Source organism: Chroicocephalus ridibundus, chromosome 4 (assembly GCF_963924245.1).
Source record: "Chroicocephalus ridibundus chromosome 4, bChrRid1.1, whole genome shotgun sequence".
NCBI classification, from domain to species: domain Eukaryota; kingdom Metazoa; phylum Chordata; class Aves; order Charadriiformes; family Laridae; genus Chroicocephalus; species Chroicocephalus ridibundus.
In genome coordinates this window covers 38004874-38030815 of record NC_086287.1, presented here as the reverse complement: position 1 = coordinate 38030815, position 25942 = coordinate 38004874, and the positions used below count along the sequence as shown (strand labels likewise).

The 25942-nt window shown below is 38.6% G+C and overlaps 1 protein-coding gene across 1 annotated transcript in view; it reads right to left on the bottom strand.

The window, feature by feature from the left end:
* Nucleotides 1-6155: 6155 nt before the first annotated feature.
* SPRED1 (sprouty related EVH1 domain containing 1) overlaps nucleotides 6156-25942 on the bottom strand; it is a 63310-nt gene continuing 43523 nt past the window's right edge. Inside the window, exons 5-6 of the mRNA XM_063332682.1 lie at nucleotides 17525-17683; nucleotides 6156-11424 (exon numbers count right to left, since the gene is read on the bottom strand). Coding sequence (XP_063188752.1) covers nucleotides 10765-11424; nucleotides 17525-17683 — 819 coding nt within the window. The 3' untranslated portion in view covers nucleotides 6156-10764. The remainder of the gene's footprint in view (nucleotides 11425-17524; nucleotides 17684-25942) is intronic.

Below are 25942 nucleotides of genomic sequence, written 5' to 3'. Positions count from 1 at the left end.
ATCAGGGACTTGAAAAAAGCAGCTGCCAAGTGCAGGTAGCTTCGCACTTGAGATGTAACTGAAACCTAAACCCTAGGGGTGTGTTAATGGTAACTTCTAGATCATGCTTTAGTCAATTAGAAATACCTGCACTGGACAAAGCACATTGTAAATGTTAGTTTGGAAGATCTGAAACTACTCTAAGTCATCTAGAAATAGAAAGTTCAACTAGTTGAGCTTGTTTTCTAGGTTCTTCTAAATAACAGTAACTGTCCTAACATACAGTAACAATACAAATCTGCTAGCATTCTCACCCTACTTTTCACTCTAAATGCAAATGTATATGTTAAAGAAATTGAAACAGAGAAGCTGAAGAGAGAATGAAGACAACTATTGCAGTGAAGGAGTTTCAGTAGATACGTATGGGACACACATTCAGGGTGTGAGGTCAGAGCAAGCCTTACAGCTCCAGTGGATGACGATCATAACTCTGCTGCCAGCGTGACCTTTCCTCCTGCCCAAAGGTATATTACTGCACAACTGGAGAATGGTAGCATGGAAAAGTACAACCAACGCATCCGCTCCTACCTTCCCTCAGCTTATTTCCCACCTTGCTGGAAGGAGAGATCAAGTTGATTTGTGGTGTTTTTTTTGTTGATCTCAGGGCAAACCCCACCTATTTTACTTACACTACTATAAGGCCTCAAGGTAGTGTTTACCAAGAGATGAGATCTTCAATTAATAAACATAGGAAGACAATACTGTCAGTGGTTAGAACTGCCACCTCTTGAATGAGTCAGCTGAGAGGTATCAGGCTGAACAAATGAGGACAGAGAGGAAAGCAAAGAGGTAACAGGTCTAAAGGGAAGAGAGACTGCAAGAAATAATTAAGCACTTTTTTGGAAAGACTAGGAGATCAATGGAGAGAAAAGCTACAGAGAGCATGAAGTCATCAAGGATAGTGCAGGAAGGACTTGAGTCATGATCAGCACGTTACTGAGTAAGCTGATGAGCCAGAGTTACCACTTCAGAACTGGCTGGAGGTAAGGCAGCAGGCACCCGTAGACTACAAGACACCTGACGAGCAAATGATGCTGTTCAGGTACTTTCAGATTTTCAAGAAGCACAAAAAGGGCCAAGGTCTTTAGAATATTTCATTATTCTAAACTTTGTAAGTCAGAAACAGGACTAAGAAATGTGAACTGGTACTGATATAGTTAAAAATCTATTTTAGTAACCACTTGAGAAAAATGTCTGTCTGAGGATGGACGTTTGCATGCAGTAACATTACTTTGATTTTTTTAGGAGAGGCATGAAGGGGAATGACTCAATCTTCTCAACTCCCCACCCATCCTTTGGCTCCATTTTGCAGTAGGTACAGGGTCCCAGAGCCACGGCCATTTCTAGCTGCATGCGTTAGGACACTCATGTCCAGTCTCACCCTGACACTGATGCTCAGCCTGAGAACGCGCGTGTGCCTTCCAAGTACACTCTGCTCAGCCATTTTTGCTCAGGAAACTTGCCTCAGTTTTCAGCCAGCTTTTAGAGAGGCTTTTAAGATAGATTAATAATCTGGAAAAGGTTTGGTGGGCCTGATTTATTTATTTATTTTTTACTAACCTACCTTAAAAGTTAGTTAGCAACTCCGGGAAAACATTTTCTGTGCCAAAAGAGCATGTGAAACAGCTGTTCAGTACTTATGCAAACACCTGTGCATATTTTTAAACTTACTAACAGTTGGAATAGCTTTCTCCCTCACCTCAATACTATGCTAATACTTATTACTTATATTGAAGCCTTTGTTCATGAAAGATATTCATATTTTAATAATTCTGTCAGTGAAAAATATTGCGGTATAATGATGACATGACTAAAATGACAATCTTTCTGTGGTACTTGAAACATTCAAGCATTAAGATTAAGAGACCAGATTTAGCAGGCACAAAATCACATCACTTCTCTGAGACTGCTTTCTTGCTTCTCCAAGATCATCTTTTTTTAAAAAAAAACAAACCACAGAATTGCTGATGCTGTAAGTGACTTCTGGAGATTGCCTAGTCCAACCCCACCTGCTGAAAGCAGGGTCAGTTTGAGCAGGTTACTCAGGGACATGCCTAGGTGAGTTCTGAATGTCTCCAAGGATGGGGACTTGTCCACCTCTTTGGGCAACCAGCTCCAAATGCACTAAAGCCTTCTGGATACTCCTTCACAACTGTGACGTTAGAAATATAGGTTTACTTTACTAACATAGCCAACACAGAGTTGTCTATGCAAGTCTGCCACAAGCTAAAATTATTCAGAAGTCTGAATACCACCGCCACTTTAGAACAGGGTGTTAATTGAAATGTCTGGAGAGCAGTCAACCTTCAATATCAATCAATTAGCTAGTCATCTGTGTAAATCCCAGACAAGCGTTATTTACGAGGGGAAGTGTTCTGTACTATGACTTGGTGGATTTCAGAGACAGCAGGAGAGCCAGGACCTGGACTGTAACAGACATTACATATTTATTCAGGTACACAATGAGGCTCAAAGGCCCTAAGGAAGTCAGAAGCTGCATAGCTGTATTTAGAAAGTTTGAAATCTCTTGTGAATACTGTATCACTTGTCAACTCATCCTGAAGAAGTTAATTTTCTGAACAGAACCCAAACAATGCTCCTCTTCCTTTGCTCTCCCTTCTCCATGCCCATTATTCCACACGCACAAAATTTACCCTCTGTCCCACCCTGTACCTCTTCAGCTCGGGGATCATCATTCTCACATCTGATGCCTCCACCGATTTCCAGGCTTTTAAGAACTCACTGAAGACCACCAAGCCCAAGGAAGAAAGAACTGTCATTTCTTCATTCTCATGACAGAAGCAGCCCTGAAAGAAAAAGAGCTCACTCTTTCATAAGCAGCATTTTTAACACATAGCTGTAACGTCATGGAAAACAAGACCAGTGGATCCTGCACAGCTGGTGACTCAACGGCATTTCTAGTACTGTTGAAGGTCAACAGTGACAACCCTCCCAGACTAATTTGTTCCACCAGGTTGGTTTCAACAACTGTTAAAATTATTTAACTGCATTACTGATGCGATTGTTAGGGCAAGAGAGCAAACCAAGAGTTGTTTAGAGCTTCAGGGTTTGGTTTCTCCCCTCCCCTGGGAAAGAGTTGCCCAATAACGTACTGGAGAGTTCATCCCATTACCCATCTTATAGAGAGTCATATGTGAATAGGCAAGAGACAAATGAAAATTTAGACTTTATACTCAGACACCAGCTCTTTGGATTTGGTCAGCTGTGGCTGAACACCCACGTAACAGAGAAAACTTCTCAGCATTACCATATTCGAGAGAGATACAATATTTCCTATTCCTTTGGCCCTTGCAATACAACTTTTAAATACTATTTATAATGGGCATTCAGTAATCAGCCGCTATAGTCATCAGATGCACACACAGCCTGTAAGAACTGTATATACTGGCAGATAAAGCTGAAGACGACTTCAGACAACATAAAAGGAAAAAGGAACGAGTTATGGAAAAAACATAGGAAAGATCGAGTCACTGTAACACTTCCCTCATAGGCAACATAAAGGAAGAACAGAAAAGCACCTAAGCACGTTGGCAGATGAGAAGGGACAGTCAGCTTGGCAAAGGGGCAGTGACAGCCGCTGACAGCAGTAATATGGTTTCACAACGCCTTTTTACTTCAGAAATCGCCTTTTTACTTCAGAAATAACGAAAATTCTTATATCCTGTTTGAAAGAAATTTTTCACTACACTACTTGCCGTTGACATGGGATACAAAATTACAAGTTACCTACACAGGGGCCTACCAGGTCTTCAATACATGTTAATGGATTTGTTTTCTACAAACGCAGTAGTGGAAGGAGAAAGCTCATCCAGGAATGGTTTGGTGGGCTGCAATATTGGACCAGGGGAGATTAGCCCATAATTCAAGGCCAGTTTTGCATGAAACAGGATCTTAACGGGCTTTCTTACAGCTAATTGTAGCATTGCCTGGAGAAACAGAGTTGATCGATCAATACTATATCTATGTTTAAAACGATAACTCTTTTCCTTTTAAACATTTACTGTTGATCCCACTAAATATGGTTCTATCATCACAAAACCCCCAGTATTTTCTATTGTTAGCAAGCTCATTAACATCTGCACATTGTCCTTCCTGGTGAAATTGCAACTCTCTCTTAGCAAGGTTGCTCGTTAGCATGGAAAGCAGGTAAATCTGTCTTTCTATAAAGTCTCTCTTTTCAGACAGCAGGTCAGACTGCAAGAGTTTTCATTATCTACCATGAAGGCCTGGGTAGGAACAAAAAAAAGCTTGCACCGCCCCCCCCCTCCGCCTTTTTTTTCCCCCCTCTCTACCCATCCTCCCACCAAACACTGAGCTTTTTGGTCTTACCTTACCCCTATACATATTGCTCAAAATCAGGACGCAGATTTTTTTTTTTTTTGGTGGTGGTTGTTTTATAAATAAATAAATAAATAAATAAAAGCAGTAAGTGCCAAACATGAAATAGTTGTTCCTGCGCAATACTTCATACTGACATAAATAACCATACATTGCTAAAAACACATCAGATACCATTTGGTGGGTACTGAGATGTGCCTGCAGTCTGCCAAATCACCACTTAGCTGAAATCACAATCCATCTGAGAGGCTTTTTCTGTCAGTGAAAGTCATCATCTTCTCAAATACTCCCAGATTTTTCAAGTCAGGGCACGGACACCTAGAGCTACGAGCTTCTTGAAGAAGTGACTTACCTCTTTCTTTCTTTTCCTTCTAGGTAAAAGTAAATATTGCTCGTCATTCGCATTATGCAGTACTCAAAGCATGTTTTAGTCAGATCCCCTTGTGTGTGCATGCATGCACCCTCCAACCTTGAGTTAAAGATATGAAATGTGAGATTAGTCTTTTATTCGCACTCATGTACTTAAGTGTCTTTCCAAGCTATTAAATTACATTACATAGTTCAGTGTTCCCAAATGATGGGAGTGATGATACAACCCTACAAGGCTAAAGTCTTTCGTTCTGGTACAGGAGCACATAGTGACCCATAACAGTAAGCCAAAAGGTTCAATAAACAGTGATACAAAGTACTGATTATTAATTGCTATATGACAAGGATAAATTGGGATATTTTTATGAACTCTCTTTAGAGACTGGCCACAGTGGTCTACAGACTGTAGTCTGTGGATTAACTTCAGTTTTTGATTTAATTTATGAACCCCAGCAACTGAGTTTGACTTAACTGTCAAAAAAACCCCAAAACCCAGCCCCTTACCTATCTTTTTTTTTTCTTGTTCAAAACTAGAAAATTGTGCATTATCTATGACATTAAGGTAAATTTGTCCAAGATCTAATACTAGGTTTTCAATTTTTATGAAACCATGTTTAATGCCGAGTCAGGTTCTCATATGTGGTCTTCACATAGTCCTATAATACTCTCTGTTAACCCCTCACCTTATTAGTCACTTAATTCATTTGCCTGTTTCCTCTCTCTGGTAGAGCTGCATTTTCAAATCATCAGTTAAAAGCTCAAGTATCAACAGTTAATAGTCCGTGTAATGATTACACCCAGCAATAATAAAATTCTTCAAGTTAGAAACTGATCAGATGAACAGCGAGAATTACTTGATCAGTTGTTACCAGTAAGAAAACATTTGCAAAAGCCAGAGGCAAAGACAATTCAATTTCGAATAATCCATCCTGAAGCCTGACCACTGAGCTTTCAAATTAGCGTCTCACAGATTTCTACGTGCTCATCTTCATTTTTCTTCCTGGACTGATTAGCTTTCCTTCCCTTTCTGGTGTATATCTTATACTTTAACTTGCACAAAGCTCAGAATTATATTCAGAGATAACACATTTTTGCGGTGGGGTTGAGCGGGAACTCAAACACGATTCATGTGAAGGAATCTTGACCTCCATAGCATGATGTCCAGGACACGTACTGCTGTAGGTACAAAGCAAGCTGGTACAAGCACGTTTTTGTTTAAAACATTATAGCAACTCTTAAAAATTGTTCTTCCAATGAAAAGATGCTGGAGCTTGAAGGTAATACAATGTTTGTTTGACCAGTCTTAAAATCATAAAATGATCCGATTAACATTTTGCTTAACCAGAAAGCAGAATACTATGGCAAAATGATTAACCTGTATTTACATCTCTTTATTCTGTTCTTCAGCTGCAACATTTGATTTCATACACAGTGTTTTGAGTAATCCCAACACAGAATGGAAAAACATGTCAGTTGTTTCATTTCAAGATAGTTTTAATCAGGTAATTACAGGAAAAAAACATTTAAACAATTTTTATGGTGTTATCTGCTACGTCAACTTACAAGGATATGATGTAACAAACCAGTTACAAACTTAAAGGCATATTTACAGTATCTACTCAAAGTAACAAGCTATATTCATATTCATAAAGGAAACACCTATGGGATGAGTTAACTAAATTGTACATCATTTAGTAGAAAGAAATAGCAGTTGAGGTTTAATGGAAACAATATACACATGAGGCACTTGGAGGTCATTAGGGTAGAAAGCAAATGGCACCAAGCGGAAGAAGGAAAATTATGTACAGCTTATACTGCAGCTTTGAACGTGAAGGCTGCTTCTTCACCAAATGCTTTGATTTCTTAAATGGACCACAACTTTTGCAATTAAGAGAGAGAAGCTTTCAGGAAGAAAACCCCAACAATGCACTGGTCTCCCCCCCACTCCCCGCAAACCCTCCTTGTATCTATCAGCGCACCAAAGGGAATGGAAGTTTTATCCACCCAGCTGCTGGACTAACCGTACCATAAGGCATCTTGTTCAAGTTACTGTTTTGTTGCCAGCCACCACCCTCGATCTTCATTTTACTAATATGAATGTATCACTGTACTGGCTGCACACTGGCTGCCATAAGCTCTGAAAAGATTTAAAGTCTAATTTAAACCTGTGCATTATTTACACAGGAGTTCAACATTATCCTCCAGGAACACACAAACAGATCGTTCTGAAGAGAACACATCTGAAATGGAATGTTATATTCCAACACACAATATTAAGACATTCTTCAAAACACCTTTGTTTCTCTAAAGGAAACTGCATTGGTTAAGAATGTTTGGAAATAAGCTCTGGAAAAGCATCCGAGTTTTATGCCATCATTTTCTGCTGTTTACTAAACAGTTACCATAGTAGTTGTCGATTATTGTCAGAATATTGCTTGTAATCTTGCACACAGCTACTGAATCGCGTGTGCGAGCCCACAGACCCACCTGCGCATACTCAAAACTTGATTCGTGTCACAAGCCAAAAGGCCGGATTCCCTCTGCACGAACATCAAAACTCCATCACTTTGCTGTGGGGAAAGAACTTCAAGGGGAAAAATAAGTAAATAAATAAAAATAATAAACCCCCCAATCTTTCTTATGAACCCAGTGACAGAATGAAAAGAATTGTCACTTCATTCCTGATTTTTATGCTCTTGTGTAATAGGCCATCGTAACTATTTTAAACCTATGAAAACATATGGTTAAAGCATTTTTATTTTCAATCAGTATTAATACTGAAACTTAAGCAGCACAATGAGATAAAGAATCACAGTAAGAGTTCAAATTACTATTTTGTAAATTCGTAACTAAAGCTTAACGTATTTTTAAGTATGAGCATAGTAAGTTAGATAAAGTAGTGCACCGATAGGCAGTTAAATTACTAGGTAATCAAACATCATGCCTGAATGCAGCTGAATGGTTTTCCCCCAGTAGATGGTGCACGAGTGCCACTATCATTTAACTTCCTCCCCCACTGTCAGAGGGAAATACTTAATTTTCACGGTAACTGAGTCTTTCAACAAGTGAGGGACTTAATATTCTGCGATGGTTTCCAAGGCTCGGGCCTCCCCTCCAAGCAACACAAAGCTCCGCTACTACACGCCTGACAAACTACAGTTCAGATGTTAAGGGCAAGGGGAGGAGTAAGGATTTGGGGAAGAAATTTCTCTTTTCCCAAATGCTTAAGAAAGTATTTCAGAAGAGACAGAACAAATGTTACTGTGCCGTCAAAAACAAGAGATGCACGGACGTAAGAGCCCGTTCTGGAAGGGGTTTGCTGTATGTCCACCTTCCACTACTCATCTCTTAACTGCAACAGTGGGTAAGATCCCAAACATCAGAAGAAAAAAAAAAAGTACGTGTGCGTCCTACTAAACCCAACCCTTACCTAACTGCGTTATCTTCACAGTTCTTTTAGTCGCTCTCAAACCGGGCACGCAGGCTGACGCCTCCAGCGCAAGAAGAAAAAGTGAACACAGGTCAGTTCAGTGACCCTTTTCAGATGGGCCAAGTCTTCAAAGAGGAAAGCAAAAGGTTGAAAACATTTCAGCAGCAAAGTGGCTAAATGCAAGGGGAAAATATTAACGCACGCATTCAATAAAGATATTAAAGCATATGTGTTTTGTATAAAATACAGTACAGGAGCAGGAGTTTCGCTATGTTGTAATAGTGCTCAGAGGAAACTGTTAAGCTCGTTTCTTCCTGAAGTACGTACACAATATGATTCTACAGCATTTTCCTATACAGCCAGCAAGTTCTTTTCTTCGGTTGTTCACACCTCTCTCTTCACCTTGAATTAGGAACCTAGCACTTACAAATATTGAATTCCTCTTGTTCACTGGAAAAACATCACCTTTTTTTATCAAAGTTGTTTTTAAAGTTAACAGTCTATTCTAGGCAACCAAGTTTAGCTGAAAACGCGTGAAGCATGAAAACCAACCAGAGTAGCAGCTTTCAAATATACAAACAGTAAAAACCAAGACTGCTGCTACCATGTTGTATTCTTGGATTTAATTCATCCAATCAACTTTTAATACAAAACTAGAAGCTCTTCCGTAACTTCTACAGTTATCAATATATTTGTCTTCTTTTCAATGTGAAATAATACTTTGAGATGATCTATGTACACAAGGTGGTCAATTCAAGCTGTAATATAAATATAAATGTTTTCTTTTAAAAAGTATTTTACAGACAGATAGTGTTATATACACTTGCTCATTTTACTTCTGGGCTACAAAGGAAAATTAAGGGCACTGACACATGCAGAAGGAAAAATGACACAAAATATACTGAAGAAATGCATAGGAAGTGAGAAAAGTCAGTCATGTGCATCTTCTAAAGTCAATTGGGTTTTTTTTTTGTTTAATAACAAAGTATAACTGAGGACAGTCTGTCCCACTCCAGCCAGCATATCGAATAGGCACCTCTGCTGATGAATTACGTCTGTTTTTAGTGTTTTATGAATCTTTAATAAGAAGTAAATGTTTCTGACTTCATGACAGAGCAAAGCATGTAACGTTTTAAAAAATTCTCTATGGGTTAATCGGTTAATTTTTCTCTGAAAGTTAAACACTTTAGCAAGTACAAAGCCATAACAAGTATCATACACGATATACCACCGTGCATACACACACATACACTCTCTCTCTCGCTCCCACCCCCATCCTCCCTCCAAATTTCCTCAATTAAGAAGTTCACTCCAGTTTTGCCTGGGCTGTAATTTATTTCTCAAGCTAAGTCTTTTGTTGTTGTTTTTGAACACAACACACAGCACTTTTGTTCTTGCCCGTTCAAATAAGAAGAAGTTGCAGTTCAAAATAATGAAAACAATTTCACTTTTGTTATTAATCTTTTGTTTTAATCATAGTACTTGATAAACAGCTGAACAGGATCCTAGTTTAACAGAAGGATAAACAAGAACACTGATGACAATTTGTTACAACTGCCTTAATGTACCTTTTGCTTAATGAACATTTGAATATGCAATAAAGTATTTTTGGAGGACACCCCAAAAGAAAACAACTTGCTGGTTGAGCAACAGAAACAACTTCCTTTTTGCTATTATGTTGAAATCAAAGTCATTTATATATAAAAATAAATGTTATGTTCTAACAAGAACATTTTAGACAATTACATCTGTGCTTAACAAAAAAATATTGGTCACTCAAGACTAGAATAATTAATATTTTAAAGGTTTTTAGATTATCAGAATGTATGGATACAACTCAACACAAACTGTAGCTGAAGGGAAACAGGACTGAAAATATCAATTTTTCCATCTGGAATAAAAATGCGACTAAATTAACTAATTAAATATTTAAAATACTACCATGGAATGTGACAGTAGATATGGTCCATACCTACTATTATCAGAGGGAAGGAAAGTTTAACATGTAATAATTCGTACCTTACACATTTAGTTAAATATAAACATTTGTTATTTATACATAAAGTCGCTTCCAAAAAACTATTAATAAGTGATTTAGTTGCACTTAAAATCAGTTTCGCTTCTCATTTGCCGAGTATTAACTTTTCTTAATCTTAAATCAACTGTCACTAGTGCACTTTTAGTTAAAATTTCCCCTCAGGTAAGTTTTAATCCTTTTAAAAGAGCCCCCTCACCTAAACCATGAATGTACAAAGTGGCAAAAGTTAATCCCTTTTAGTATAATCATAGTTTATATACTCATTTTATAGCCAATAATAAGAATAGGCTTTCCTCTGCAAAATCTCCTTCCCAACTTGCAACAAACGCCACGCGCTCAAAGGAAATAGTTAGGCATGGCTAGCACTTGTAAAATGCCAAGGTCTGACAAGTCTTGTTGCTTCCTCCACATCAAGCATCTCTTACATGAAAGAAGATTCCCTTCGGCTTGCCAAAAAGCTTCCACAAATCCAAGTTAGATGCTTCCTGGAAACAAAGATTTTTTCAGCTCTGTTTGGCACGCGACCGACTCATCCCGCAGCTTTATGCTTTCCTCCACAGCACCCACACACCTCACCACAGTGATGGCATGCTCGCAAGGGGAGGTAGCAGCACATACACGGTGCAATGAACGAGAGTGCCACCAGCGCTAACCAGCGTAAGCAGAACTTGTCATCGCTAGTGTCACACGAGCAAGGATCAGAGAAATCTCCTTCAGAGTCTGACATGCAGTGATACAGCATGCTCTCTGCGCAAAGCATGCAACTAACTTGGTAGATACATCTTTTAATAGGATCTGGCGCATCTTGACATTTTCCTCTGCCATTATCTTCGTGATTAAACCTTTCCTGGCAGTATATACAGCGGGAACGCTCACCATCCTCTTTTCTTCTTTTGGAGTTTTTAAATTTTGATGAGGAAGGCTGAGTTTTAAATACCACAGAACTCTTTGAGTCTTTCAGGGAATTCAACTTAGTTCCATCCCCACACGGGTATAAATAGTCAGATTTTTTACTGTCTGATTTAGAAAATGGTATATTTGAGTCTGCGTCATCCCTCTCCAGGTCGTTCTTCCACATGTCAGGATGCCTGTAGTCTGCATAACGACGTATCAAAATGTCACGAGGGTTTATTCTAACGATTTCATCTTCATCCTGAAAACTAACGTGTCTGATTGACTTCAGCGGGACCTGAAATGGCAAAGCAAGAGAAGTTTACTATAGCGAAGTCCCAAATTTATGGCCAGAATGTAAAACTTAGATTAAAAAAATTAAAACACACTTTTTTTTTCCTTGCTAGCTGAAGATAAAAACTTCAGCTTATTTTCTCACTAGTACAATTTACCGACTTCCCCACAATAATGAACCTTTTGCCTGATATTAAACCCATAAGCTTTAGTATTCTTTCCTGACTTTTTGGTACCTCATAACAGCTTTGGATATTTTGGTATCCACATAAAACTTGATACTGCTCTTTGAATTATGCTCAAAATTCAGGTTTTTAAGATGTTAAAATAGCAACTAATTCCAGAGATCAATTACACCTTATGTGAATTTGCTGATTTCATAGAATCATAGAACCATAGGGTTGGAAGGGACATCTGGAGATCATCTGGCAGGGTCACCTTAGAGCAGGTTGCACAGGAACGCATCCAGGCAGGTTTTGAATGTCTCCAGAGTTGGAGACTCCACCACCTCTCTGGACAGCTTGTTCCCATGCTCTGCCACCCTCAAAGTAAAGAAGTTCCTTCTCATGTTTAGGTGGAACTTCCTATGCTCAAGTTTGTGCCCGTTACCTATTGTCCTGTCCCTGGGCACCACTGAAAAGAGCCTGGCCCCATCCATCCTGACACCCACCCCTTTAGTATAAGTGTTGATAAGATCTCCCCTCAGTCGTCTTTTTTCCAGACTGAAGAGACCCAAATCCCTCAGCCTTTCTTCATAAGAGAGGTGTTCCAGTCCCCTTATCATCTTCGTAGCCCTTTGCTGCACCCTCTCCAGCAGTTCCCTGTCCTTCTTGAACCAGGGAGCCCAGAACTGGACACAGTACTCCAGGTGCAGCCTCACCAGGGCAGAGTAGAGGGGGAGGATGACCTCCCTTGATCTGCTTGCCACGCTCTTCTTGATGCACCCCAGGATGCCATTGGCCTTTTTGGCCACAAGGGCACATTGCTGGCTCATGGTCATCCTGTTGTCCACCAGGACTCCCACGTCTCTTTCCACAGAGCTGCTCTTCAGCAGGTCAGCCCCCAACCTGTACTGGTGCATGGGGTTATTCCTCCCCAGGTGCAGCACCCTACACTTGTCCTTGTTGAATTTCATAAGGTTCCTCTCTGCCCAGATCTCCAACCTGTCCAGGTCTCTCTGTATGGCGGCACAGCCTTCCGGTGTGTCAGCCACACCCCCAGCTTTGTCTCATCGGCAAACTTGCTGAGGGTGCACTCTATCCCCTCATCCAGGTCATTGATGAATATATTGAAGAAGACTGGACCCAGTACTGACCCCTGGGGAACACCACTCATCACTGACCTCCAACTGACCTCTGTGCCCCTAATCACAACCCTCTGAGCTCTGCCTTTCAACCAGTTATCTATCCACCTTACTGCCCATTCATCTAACCCACTCTTCCTAAGCTTCCCTATGAGGATGCTGTGGGAGACCATGTCAAACGCCTTGCTTAAGTCAAGGTAGACCACATCTACTACCTTCCCCTCTTCTATCCATCCAGTCATGCCATCATAGAAGGCTATCAGATTAGTCAGACATTTCATGTCAGTGATGATCCACTGCTGTAGGATTAACACCCTGATACACTCAGAGTTACTCGTATTATCGAGGAGAAGCTTTCCTTTATTCCTGATCTAAGTTTTCAAACTCCCTCCACTTTTGCAGCAGGAGTATTGAATACTGGTTACTTATTCTCAAAGCTGTATTCTAGATAAAGATTTTGCTACATGAAGAATACTACTCAGTAGCATCATCAATCAATAACAGTGGCTTCTAAATATATCTCCCCTTAGCTAATATACAGTACTTAAATCGATTAGTTTAGGACACCAGCAGGCAAACACCTAAGTACTTTTTAAATTCTCAACTTGTAACGAACTGACCATAATTCAAGACTTTTTACCTCAAAAGACAAGTAAGAAGGAACATGCTAAACACACAAAAGAAAGAGCAGAGAGATAAGACAGAGTTCTTGTTTATTCTGCCTTATGACGAAAGGGCATGGGGGCATGAAAAAGCTGTTGAAGGTGGCAAATCTGAATCACTGGAAACAAAATACCGCAGACCTTAGATATAAGTGTAAGAGTGGACTGACACTAAATGCCACTGAAATCGCATTACAAGTGGCTTTCAAGAAAAGGTGCAAACAACGACAGGATAAAAATTTAGCACATGTGTACGGAAGGAGCTCCTGAAAATAGCAGATAGTGCAGCAAAAAAGCAAAAGTCTCAGTATGTCCCAGTATTCCTGCCTTACAGACAGGCAATTATTTTCCTACACTGTAGGGCTATTATAATCGGAGCCAGAATATAAGCGAGCTTCAAGTCAAATTCCGCCTTTTTCTCCTGTCAAGTGCACACACAGACTGCAAACCATCTCACAGAAAAGACTGAAAAATATCACTCCCATACCCATTAGCATTACAAATTCTTCCAGGATCATGAATTATTTGGGAATGCAACTTCGGCATCAGGATCGCTGCTTTGAGAGTGTTTACCTTATTAGCACGGATCAAATTAGTAAGAATTAATGTGTCACCATTCTATAGTCTAGGACAACAGTTGAACTGTATGTTCCTAATCTGTTGCAGCGTGTAACAACAAACTACTAAAGATGGTGTTTTAAGTTAACAGACTTCTGTCCCACTTTGCACGTGTCTGTGCCCCTACCACACTAAAGCCTGCATGCCCTGGTTTTAGGGTAGGAGGCAGAGGAGGGAAAAGGGAAGGCAGCTGGGAAAGAGGAAGGAATTGCTTCTTAAAATATGCCAGCTTCTCATTATGTAAGAATATCTGTAGCCTGCTCTGACCATCACTTCCCTGCTTGATAATCCTTGCGTGATATATTTTAAGTACAGAACTGTAATTAGAGCTGCTTTGCCTTGGGAGCTTCAACTGGAGTATGCTAACAAGAGTAATTTTTTTTTCTTGGCTCCAAGCCACGTAGTTGGACTTCCACAAGGTCTTGAGGATACAGGGTGAAGAAAGGTTATATCCTATTCAGCTACCATCACTGCTTTTCCATACTTCCCAAGGCTCCGATGCAAGCACTCAGGCCTCCCCTTTGCTTATAAAAGCAGAATGCTTCTCAACTCTATTCTGTTCTTAAAGAAGAGAAAGAGCCTATTGTTTTAGCATCAGTAACTAGCTATGGCTAATTGGCTTTTTTGAACAGTTAACAGGGTAAATTTATTTAAGGGAAAAAGCAACAAAAATGTCAATTCCGTATGTTACAGGCATAAAGGATCCTTACCCCACTGTCCACACAGAATATTATGCATGCATTTAAGACATTAAATAAAACCCATTGTTTAAAAGAAAACAACCCCAAAACCTCAAACGAAAAAAACACCCTCGACCTCCCATTAGCCAGACAGCTAATAGCCGTTAAAGATCACTACAAATACTAACAACTACAAAATCTGAGCTCTTCTCAGTCTTTGAAGGCTTGTTATTTGTTTGAGTGGAACACACCACATACATAGAATCCATTTCTTTTTTCAAGTTCTCAGCCAAACACCTACTAAAACGCTTAAGGTCTGACATGTTACAAACAAGGCAGCATTATGTTCTTTATGCAATTGATGTTAAGAAATAGTTTTTTAAGAAAGTACGTGGGAAATGCTGAAAAACAAGCAAACAGGAGAGATGTTGGAAAAGCTTTATTTATAAAGTGCCTACATATTGGGGGTTTAATGGGACCTATACGAAAGCATGAGGTACGTGAAACCTTAAGAACAACACACAATCCAGATTCAGTTAGGTACAAATACTAGTAAAATTCAATGAGAATAACACACTTAGTCCTTGAGCCATTCAAAATCACAACTCAGTGCCATCTCTGTGGAACAGCTAAAGCAGGAAAGGAGGAAGAATATTCAGCAAACTCAAATTCCAGAGAGAATCTCATTATGAACATAATTAGCCAACTGGAAATTAAGCAGAAAATTTTTGTTGACATGGCTGAACTCGCTGGTGTTACACCTTACTTGAAGGGGGCACTTTTAGACAGGACAAGGACACCTGCTTGCTACTGTAGCCTTCACTGTTTCTGCTCAAACAGACCTGCCTGACTTTGCTCAGCTTGCAACTCCACCATAGGAGGACACCAGCAGCTGAATGTATCACCGCAAAGTACTAAATTTAAGTACACATTTGGTGTATCAGGAGCTGAAGAACTGAGGGACGTGGGTATTTTTTAGTAACAAAGTATTACAGGTAAAGATCCGAGCTGTCATTAATCACTTCAGTTTGAGCACCTACTTCTTGAGCTGTTCAACTTGTAAGCAGAGTAAGAGTGTTCAAACTTATTTATACGAAATTGAAACAAAACAGGTATTTACCTCAAGATCTGCCGTGCCACATGGTCACATACATGGAGTTCAGCAGAGACAGTGCAGTGTGAGCACATACCGAATGTGAGATTTTGTTGACTTGCCTACATTCTAAATGTGTGCACCACAGGACCATGCAAAAAGCATGGAGTGTCAGATGCAGGTGGTGCATGAGATGATGATGACCATGCATGGTGATATGAGAAAAATATCTTAAAGAATATCTCCTTAAATTTCCATGGTATCTCCCATAACTTCAGTCTACAAGAAGTGAATTCTAGCACTTCTAAGAAATTCCTATTTAATGTCTATCAGACAGGCACTACCCAGTGTACTACAGCTTAAACTATAATTTTCTCAGTAGCCAATTCTGTATGCGCTCTTAAAACATAAAGGTATTTTTAGGCTACTGCACTTTTCTTTACAACTCAAGGAAGAGTAAGAGCACAGACATCAGTGGTTACTGTAGCTGTTGAGCGTTAGCTGCAATAACCTAATCACCCATCTATTCTATTCTAATAAATTTTTAAATTCTCTTTGCAAGTAAATGGGAGAAGGAAAAAATATGAGGTGACCTATACAAAGAGATAATTGGAGCAAATCAATGATTAAAAATCAGCACTTCATAATTTCAAGCTCTTTAGTTAGTTCTCCAGATAACAGTTTCTTTTGCCCAATAAAGCAGTTAGAAAGCAGCTGATACAAGACTTTAATACAATCCTATCTTTCTTTGCAAGCATGACTGAGGGTATTAAGAAGATTTATTTCAAGGAGCAGAAACATTTTCTGATGATGTGTTCACAACTACTTGAACTTGCATTCAGCTTTGACTTCTGTTATTATGCTTATTCTAAAAAGCTTCCCATGTGTTTCCTTCTAGGGGTAACACCCTCAAATTATTATCCAACTCTCTATTAAGTCTACTTCTACAGTCTACAAAAAATTGTCAGTTCTTTGAGGCTTAGAAAAAAGAAAAATGTATACTGTTAAAAGAAAAGCTGACATTGCCTTTCCAATGTTGTATGTTTCCATTGCTTTGCTAATGTTGTATAAATATGACCTTTTATAAAAAAATGTCTGTATATCAGCCTTCCTCACGTTAGTGTTGTTTTTTTTTTTTTTTTTTTTTTTTTTTTTTTCCCCCCCTGTTTTAGTCTGTTTACCAATAGGTTAATACTTTTCATGCATAACAGATAAAGTGTTTTCCTTTCTGGACCGAAATAGAATATTTTAGTCTAAATAGGCAGTTAGAAAGCATAAACAATGTTTCACTAAAAATATTTAGCAAAAGTGCCCTACTGTGTAATTCATCCAAGATAGTAATTTTAAAGATACTTTTCAATATTTCTAATCGAAACAATATTAGTATACACGTAACCAGACTGAGCTCAAGGCCAATTAACATTTTCTGAACAAATTTGAACAGCTTTTTAAGGCTGCAGATACAGCGGTCTGTAATACAGAAATCTGACTTCAAAGAAACTGGAAGATTTATTCACGTAGTCCACTGCACTACAAGCAGAGGTAAATACCTTCACAAAGCTTTACCTCTGCCACAATAATGCCGTAATAATTCATCTGCAAAGCTTACACCGATCATTTCAAGAAGTTGAGAGTGTAATACTACATACAGGGACTTAGAATGAAAGTGCTTTCTTGTCAGAAACTCCACACTGTGCCATTAATGCAGTAAGCAAAGCAAGAACTGCTTCTTTTGCTGATAGTCTTACCTGGTTAGGTTGGCTAGGGAAACAGGCTCTCCTGGTGTTGAAATCCTCAAATGCTGAAGGCCTTAAATTTGCACCGTTGTAAGGTTCACTGGTTACTACAGTTTCGTGTTGGAAAAGGTGATCTTTCATTAATGAACCTGATGTATTTTCTTGAGTAGTCTAGAATACATAAAAACTCCCTTGAAATGGTTTTGCATTTACACAAAAACCACACCAAACCCACCGAGTTGATACATAAATGCACAAATATTCTACATAACGTGTAAGAAGCACCTATAAAAGCAAGTATTTTGAAATACACATTTTTAAAATACTTTTAAGTATGCAAGTATTTTCTTTACTGTGAGTCAAAATAAGAGTTCCTTCTCTGCAGAGCGTACGCAACTTGGGCATTAGAGATACGTGCCCTTAACTCAGTTGCCAAATCAGACCGAGGAACTTCTTTAAGGAAGGAGAGATTAACCCAGTCTCTGAGATTATGCCTTCTCTACCTACCCACGAGGCTGCCAGTATTTACAAATATACAACCGGAGGAAAAAAATATATTCTGAGACTACTAACGCAAGAGCTAGTCAGACATTTTAATATATTAGAAACAAAATCAGCCAGAAAGGAACAGAAAGTCAGTTTTAACATATACTGGCTCAATTAAAATATCTAATTACAGCAAGTGTGTATTAAACAACTAATGACTGTCTTTTTGAAATCAAGGCTGTATCAGGCAATTTGATATAAAAATGAGACCATGTGGCAACATATAATGAGATATCTGCAGGACGTGTGCCACTCGGAATAAGGAAGAGGAAGTATGTTTGGGTGGAATATTGGCTTGTGAGATGATCCAATTTCTGGAAAGAACAGAAAAAACAAACAGTTCGCATTCTTTAGCTTAACTGACTGGGATATACTTAGGATACAGTAGAGCATATTGATACAAAACCCATTGGAGTGCCAAAATATGTACTGTAGAATGTTTTGTTTGTATTGAGAGACGCTGTAAAGTTAACTGGCTGTCATCATCTGATAGCACTGAGGAAATTCTGGCATCAGCGCTGGATTCCAGCAATTAGAATGTTTCAGTCTTATTATAAGGATTTGTATACATCAAGAAATCATGAAGGGGGAAACAATAAAAATACTGCAGAAAACTACTGAGGCAGAGGCAAACCTGAAGTTTCGGCAGGTTAAGTACGAACATTGAATCATTAGTTTTCAGTTACCAAAATACTTAAGGAACTTATTCTGGGATTACATTAGCACCTCACGTACATAAAAGCTTAATGCATCAAGTTCTAAGACATCTAGATAAAGTGGAAGTAGCTGTTCTGTAATTGATCCTTCAGAGAAAGAAAATCATCACCTCACTAAGAATTTATATATGGTTCAGAAGCACTCTGAATGGAAAAACATTAAAATTAGGAATTAATCAATTATTAGCTTTTAATTAATACTAGAGAGCATACACCCCATGAAAGACGATAGTTCAATCACATTGAAGTTCCACTGAAAAACTTTGAAGGCTGGCAAAACTCCATAAAGAAGTACTTTTTTCAGATCCTGGAGCATGCCAGCTCCACTAAGCAATCGACCCTGTTGTTGTCAAAATTAAATTTTCTGGCCAAACACTGTTGGGAAAGGAGTACAAAAGAAATGTTCAAACGAACAGCGAGAGTTAGATTTCATGGATGCATACTTATTTTAAGAGCAAAAAGCAACAAATATTAGTGCAATATCGCACATCTTCCTAGCAGGAGGTACTCCTGCAGATACATTGCCCAGTGACATAAAAAGCTTCCAAAACACTGGTTCAAACCACAGGAGAGCTGCATTCAGAATGAGGAAGAAATGCTTACAACTATTTTTGGTTTGAGCAACGTTATAAACGCTTACAAGCAGAAACTATTTAAGCTAGGAACACACTTAACAGCTAGAAGCCATTTTACAGGAACCACAGTGATAAGCGCTATCTAAGCCTCTCCCCACCCCCCCGCAGCCCCCCTAGCTATTATCAATGTGAGTGGTGCAGGGAGAAGGATGAGAGCTGCAAAACCTACTGCCTCCTTCCTTCCCAGGGGAAAAACCACATACTACCCACAAGCCAGTCTTTATCCCTGGGTGAGATTTGCAACAGCTTGCATTATTTCCTGTCCCTACAGGTGATTCACACCTTTTATTCTTCGGAAATAAACTACCTACGCTATAGAGCAAAAAAAGGACACAGGGACGCGCTCAGACAGACACACACGCTCCCCTTGGCAGTCAAGAAGGGCTCCATCTAATAAAGGATGCAGGCACTGATCATCTATTGCAGTGCTAACTAGCAGCGCCAGACCCTGATGTATGAAATACAAACCTTAATCTTAAAGCAAGCCTTTGTGCCCTACACGCGGCAATTATAAAGGAATGCTTTTTATAAAATTCCAACACAGACACCGCAATTCAAGCTAATTGACTTCCAGGGACAAATTTGGGGGTGGCGGGAGACAGAGAAAGGCATCTGACCTTTGTAAGGCGAGAACTCATGAGACTGCTGTTGGGAAAGCACACCGCTCAGCCTACCAACCTAGGCACTACAGGTGAAGCGGACACAGCCTGGTATTATTTCTGGTATTTATGAAAAATGAAAAGCGATCGAGTCAGTATTGGTCTTTCTTAGCCTGTAAATATCTACTACGCACAACTACAGAAATGCCAGATGAACATCCCGAACTCTGTGTTTTTAATTAAACTGATAGTTTTGATCCAGCTGAACCACGTTTATTAGTATCAAAAAAGGCTTTCTTTGGATGACACTTCCCGCTCCAATGCGATGTTTTATGACGAGGTCATAAACACCTGAAACCCCACATTTATAATGGAAACACTGACAACCTGAAGGGAGAGGCCCTAGAAACAAAAATGCTATTGTATTGAAAATGCATTTAAGTAAAAAGCAAACACGTGAAGTTTTCCACAAGAACTAAGCTTGGTATATTAAATATACCGAATATTACCCACAAACACAGATGCACACATTCCCCTTTTCTACTGTCCAAAGCAATTACACCGCCCACATTCAATATCCTTTAACCACAGCCTGCAAAGTACAGTACTGGCATAGGTTATTCAGTATCATCTGTAAAGTAACCTACGCCAGTTTTTAATGCACAACGGAAATCTGGTTTGCTCCCAGCTGCTGGTATAATAATTACTGTCCTATGGTTGCTAAGAGATACCCTGAATTTTTTTCCAAGACTACTAAAACATTTCTGTGCGCGCAGGCAAAAGGATGCCGGGTAAAGCAATAAAATGACTCCAGCTGTAGCTCTCCAGCAGAATTCAAAGCCAGATGACAGCTGTAGAGAAAATGAAAACCAGACTGAGCTTCTCTTCTTCTTCAAATTTTCTCTCCTTACTTCTCCCAGTTTGCCAGAGTTAAGGCTGGGAGAGAATTCAACATTGTTCTGCAAACATTGTTAAAAATGTTCTGCTCTAAGTAAGTTTAATGATTACACAGAAGGATGGATGAGAGACCACATTTCCGTTGCACCCCAGTTCTTGTATTTACTTCCCACGAGGCCGGAAAATCTGCTGTTTGATGCTAACCAACACAAGCAGCATTTAAATGTTTTTTTCCCTTAATTTTTTAATTGTGAATAAACGATATAGGTTTCAAAAACATCTGAATAACTTCCTTCTGCTTTAGCTATTTTTAAGACTGATGGAGCAACTATTTTCATGCTTGGCAAAGAAACTCTATTACAATCAGGTATGTATTTCTGACATGAACTGAAATATTACCTAGATTACTCTGAATGCTTTATACAGTTTAAAGTAAAAAAAAAATAAGGCATTTAACATGCCTCTTTCTTCCAAGGCTGTACTACTTGAATGTATAAAGCATATTAGAAGTTTTTAGAGATTCCAAGGAAGGAACTAATAAATTAAAACACAAAGCATAACTGAGGAAATAAGAGAAAGATGGAGATGTAAAAAGGCTGTTAGGGATACTGGTGAGAAAAAAATTTATAATTTCCTCCGCTTTTCTGAATGCTACTCCACCAAAAAAAAAAAAGAGTAATAAACCCAAATAATTTTGGCACAATATATTACTAGATTTATTTTAAATGGATAATATAAATTAGTATTACATTGAGTTCTAGAAACTTCACCTAGACAATTTATTAAGTGCACTAAATAGTGCTACTCTTTAGTGATTTATCATGTAGTGTTTTCTTCTCCACAAAAACAACACAGTGTCAAGGGTAAATCACTTCACATTTCCTTACAAATCATAATGTCGAGTTATTTTTATAATATAAAAATTCTGCGAACCTTTTGTTATAGACAAAATAAATTGAATGGTCACTAAATAGTGCATTTACAAACAGTTCACTAAATAGCATAATTACAACAGGCACATGAACCACTTACGTCCTCCTTGCCTGCTCAAGGACCACTTAAGATGCATGTACATTGCAGGCCTTTTCCCCTTCGTATTGACAAAAAGCCCAACATACCTATTTCTGAAAGAACAAGCCAAACTTTTTTTCTGCTTGTAATTTACCAGTCTACAGTTTTCTTCTGCCAGTAGTAAGAAACTCAAAGAGCATAAGTGCTCCATTTCCTATTATTTCAAAACTGTTAAAATGTGTTGGTAGCCTATAAATAACATCAGTATGGCTGAATCAACAAAACCTGAGAGAAATGACGACTCATCTGCTCTATTTTTCAGTATTTAAGAGCAAGACGTACACACGTCAGTACCCCAAACCCACATAAAAATACTTTCAAATGCATGAGCTCTAGATTTCATTTAGTTAGATTGACTTCTGAGAAAAAAAAAAATATTCTGATTTTTACATTTTTTCAGTTAAGCTAGGTAAGTTCTAGAGCAAGAACTACATTTGGTAGAGGCAAAGAATCTGAACCAATCTTTGAACAAACAAAAAACTGACTTAGACAAGCTGCCCGTCTACTGCATTCAAAATGCCTGGTTTTATACCAAAAAATCCAAACTTTCTACCAAAACAAACTCCCAGCGTGTATTTCCATATCAGTATATATACATTCTCAGGATCCATTTACAAACATTACAGGAAGTCAGATAGCTCAGCATTAACTCATTGGTGTATTTCTATTTGAAATTAATCTAGTAAGACTAAGGCTTATTTAATGATACAAACAATTCGCACACGTTATGTGCCTTAAACAACTAAGAGTAGTTGCAACCAGTTAAGCAACCTTTACAAGCAAGTATGAACACCCTTAAGTGACTGTATTTTTTAATACTAAGATTTAAACATTATTTGTGAACAAATCTGAAGATCATCTTAAGACGTTATAATGAAGTTACGTCTTCTTAAAATGATAAATTTGATCTTCAGTAAGAATGCCTTCTCTGTGAGATTTTATTTAAAGAATATCTAGTGACCCAAGTGTCCTGGTTTCAGCTGGGATAGAGTTAATTTTCTTTCAGATAGCTGCTGTGCTTTGGATTTAGTATGGGAATAATGTTGATGATACATATTCTTTCAGTTGATGCTAAGTAATGTTTACATTAGCCAAGGACTTTTTCAGCTTCCCATAGAAGCTGAGAGGGAGACAGACAGGACAAGGTGGCCAAAGGAATATTCCATGCCACAGACGCCATGCTCAGTATATAAATGGGGGTTGGCCAGGGGCAGGGATCTGTGGTGGCTGCTTGGGACAGGCTGCACAACCGATCATCAGGTGGTGAGAACAACCTGTGTCTTATCACTTTATTTTGTATATTCTTTTCCTATTATTATTATTGTTGTTTTTCTTTTCCATTATTGTTTGAATTAACTGTCTTTATCTCAATGCACCAGGGGTTTTTTTGCCTCTGCTTTTCTCCCTCTTCTCCCTCCCCTGCTGGGGGTGGTGGTGAGAAGGTGGCTGCGTGGTCCCACTTGCTGGCTGGGGTTAAACCACGACACCAAGATACAATACAGCAAGCGAAATGCTGGCCTGGAAAGCACAAGATAAGAGTCCTATTTTTGGATTTGCATTTAAGAGTTGCACATACAAGTTTTGGACAGCCCCTATTTCTGCTTTCTGCATCGATAAAACGTGCTAATACATACTACAAGCAGGCACTGAGGTTTAACAGCAGCGCCACTGATGAGATCAGAAGGCTGCGTGCTTTGATCTTCTTTGGATCATTTTAGTTGCTCTCTGTGGCACCGAATATAACCGGCCAGTAAAATAACTTATGCAGCATGTTTTGCTTTCTTCATCACTAATCATCTTAGTTTTTAAAAAAACACTGTTAATGAAATTTATGTACGAACTACATGCTATATTCATACTTCAAATACGCACTAAATACAGGATTCCTGCTGTGTAAGGAGACTAAAACAGCACAGGCAAAGCACCTTGACAGCAGATGATACAACTGACAAACACCTATTAACATTAATATTTTCAGTCGTACCTTGATGACATCCTGGGGACTTTACCTACCATACTAACTAATGAAGAAAGAAATGAAACTGGAGAATACCGATACACCTGACGGTTACTACAGGGTATAGACAAAAATATAAGTGCATTAACAAACATGCTATGAAAAGTGTCATGGTTTAGGCTGGGCTGGCCACTCAAACCAGGCCAAAAGTAAGTGTGAAATAACCCTTTTCTCGTTTTGATATTCTGCTATTTTAGAAACAATTTATGACTACTTAATGTTTTTAATGAAATGGAGGAGCTCCACTGCTTGATCTTCTGTACTCCGTTCCTTAGAGGTTACAAATTACAATTCTGGAAGATTGTTCTGATGAAAAACAAACATCCCGTTGCCCTCCTATCTAAGTGTCAACCTGCTCTTTAACACTCTATCCACACTCTAAAGTGCCCGTGTATAGATATACTCCAAAACTTACTCAAAAACACTATTAGAGACTTGGGAAAATAGCTTATAGAATAAACATGGGAAAAAAATACCATTAGGGCCTTTTAAAGTATAGCAGGGTAGGAAGAAGGGGAAAAAAGTCAACATGACTCTTCAAATACGTAATATGTTATCTTTGAACAAAATTGTCTTAGCAGTCTTTCATGTTAAAAAAACCCCAACAACTGGGGTATCAAGTTCCACTTACAACAGGGGGAAGGAATTAATCATCTGGAGGAGAATGCACACTATTTGGTATTTCCAAGATACTCTTGATGACTAGACCTGGTGCCTGTAACTAAAATGCTGTAGCCTTTCTACACTGACATTCATAACCCTGCAATTACGGCTTCGTTAGTGATACATAAACCTGATTTAGATGAAGCCTAGCTAAACCAGGGCAGTTTCAGCCTTCCCTGCATTTCTTTTATTTTGCCCATTCTGGTATTGTTATCGATAGTCAATTCTCGTATCGTTTATTTTACTTTGATATGCAGAGATATGGTAAGAGACTGGCTAGCTTTTCTGCCTCTAGAAATCAGGTAATTCTTGCCATCTGTCCACAGCACGAGTCCACAATTAAGCAATGTGTGTAGTGGTGAAATCATGAAATATGTTTTCCTGTCTGGAACATAACAGATAATTCTACCAGCAGTTTGCACCAAACAGGATTGTTTGTACCTGTAAGTTATATATAGAGAGAGGTTTTTTAAAAATATATGTATTTATTTTTAAGAATATATATGTATTTATTTTTTAAAATATATATAAAGTAAATCTACATCATCTATTTACATATCTAAATATTTCTACATTTACATCTATATAGAATAGATGATGTAAATACACTTTTCTCCACTTTCCCAATAACAAACTTTGTAAATATAAAGAATCATAGATATTTGCTTCAATTTTGGCATCCTTATATAGAAATGTAATAACTAGGCAGCATAATCAAGAGGTAATTAGTTTCCTCTAATCTCATTAGGCCTGTAGAAATTGCTCAATTATTAATCCTTGCAACAAAGCGTGTTTAAACAAGTCTTTTAAAAGCTGATTAAGGACTGCATTAACTTTGGCACACATTTCCTCCACCCTGTCAAAATCTCATTCCTATTTTAAATCCACAATATCTAATATTTATAGCAATTTTACTTTAAAGTGCCTTAAAATAAAGCACTGCAAATAAAGAACAACAGGTGGTTGCACGGCCAACACTTACACAGAGATACATTTCTTCTACCATAAACCGGAAAGAAATCAGGAGACTCTTCTGCATTGCCACTGCATTGCAGTATCCTTTGTAGATACTTGACTCTCTGTCTCCTGTCATGATTTGATTCTTACCCATATCTTCAAAGCAGGCTGCTAATTTTCTTGATTTTGTGTTGCAGAGGTTCTACACTGCACCTATCTACACTGATAAAGAATTTAGTATTGCGTAAGTGACAAAACTCTTTCCCTCAAGAAACCACTTAGGAATACTATCAGTTTTCTGAATAGTCACTAAGACCCCTGACTCAACT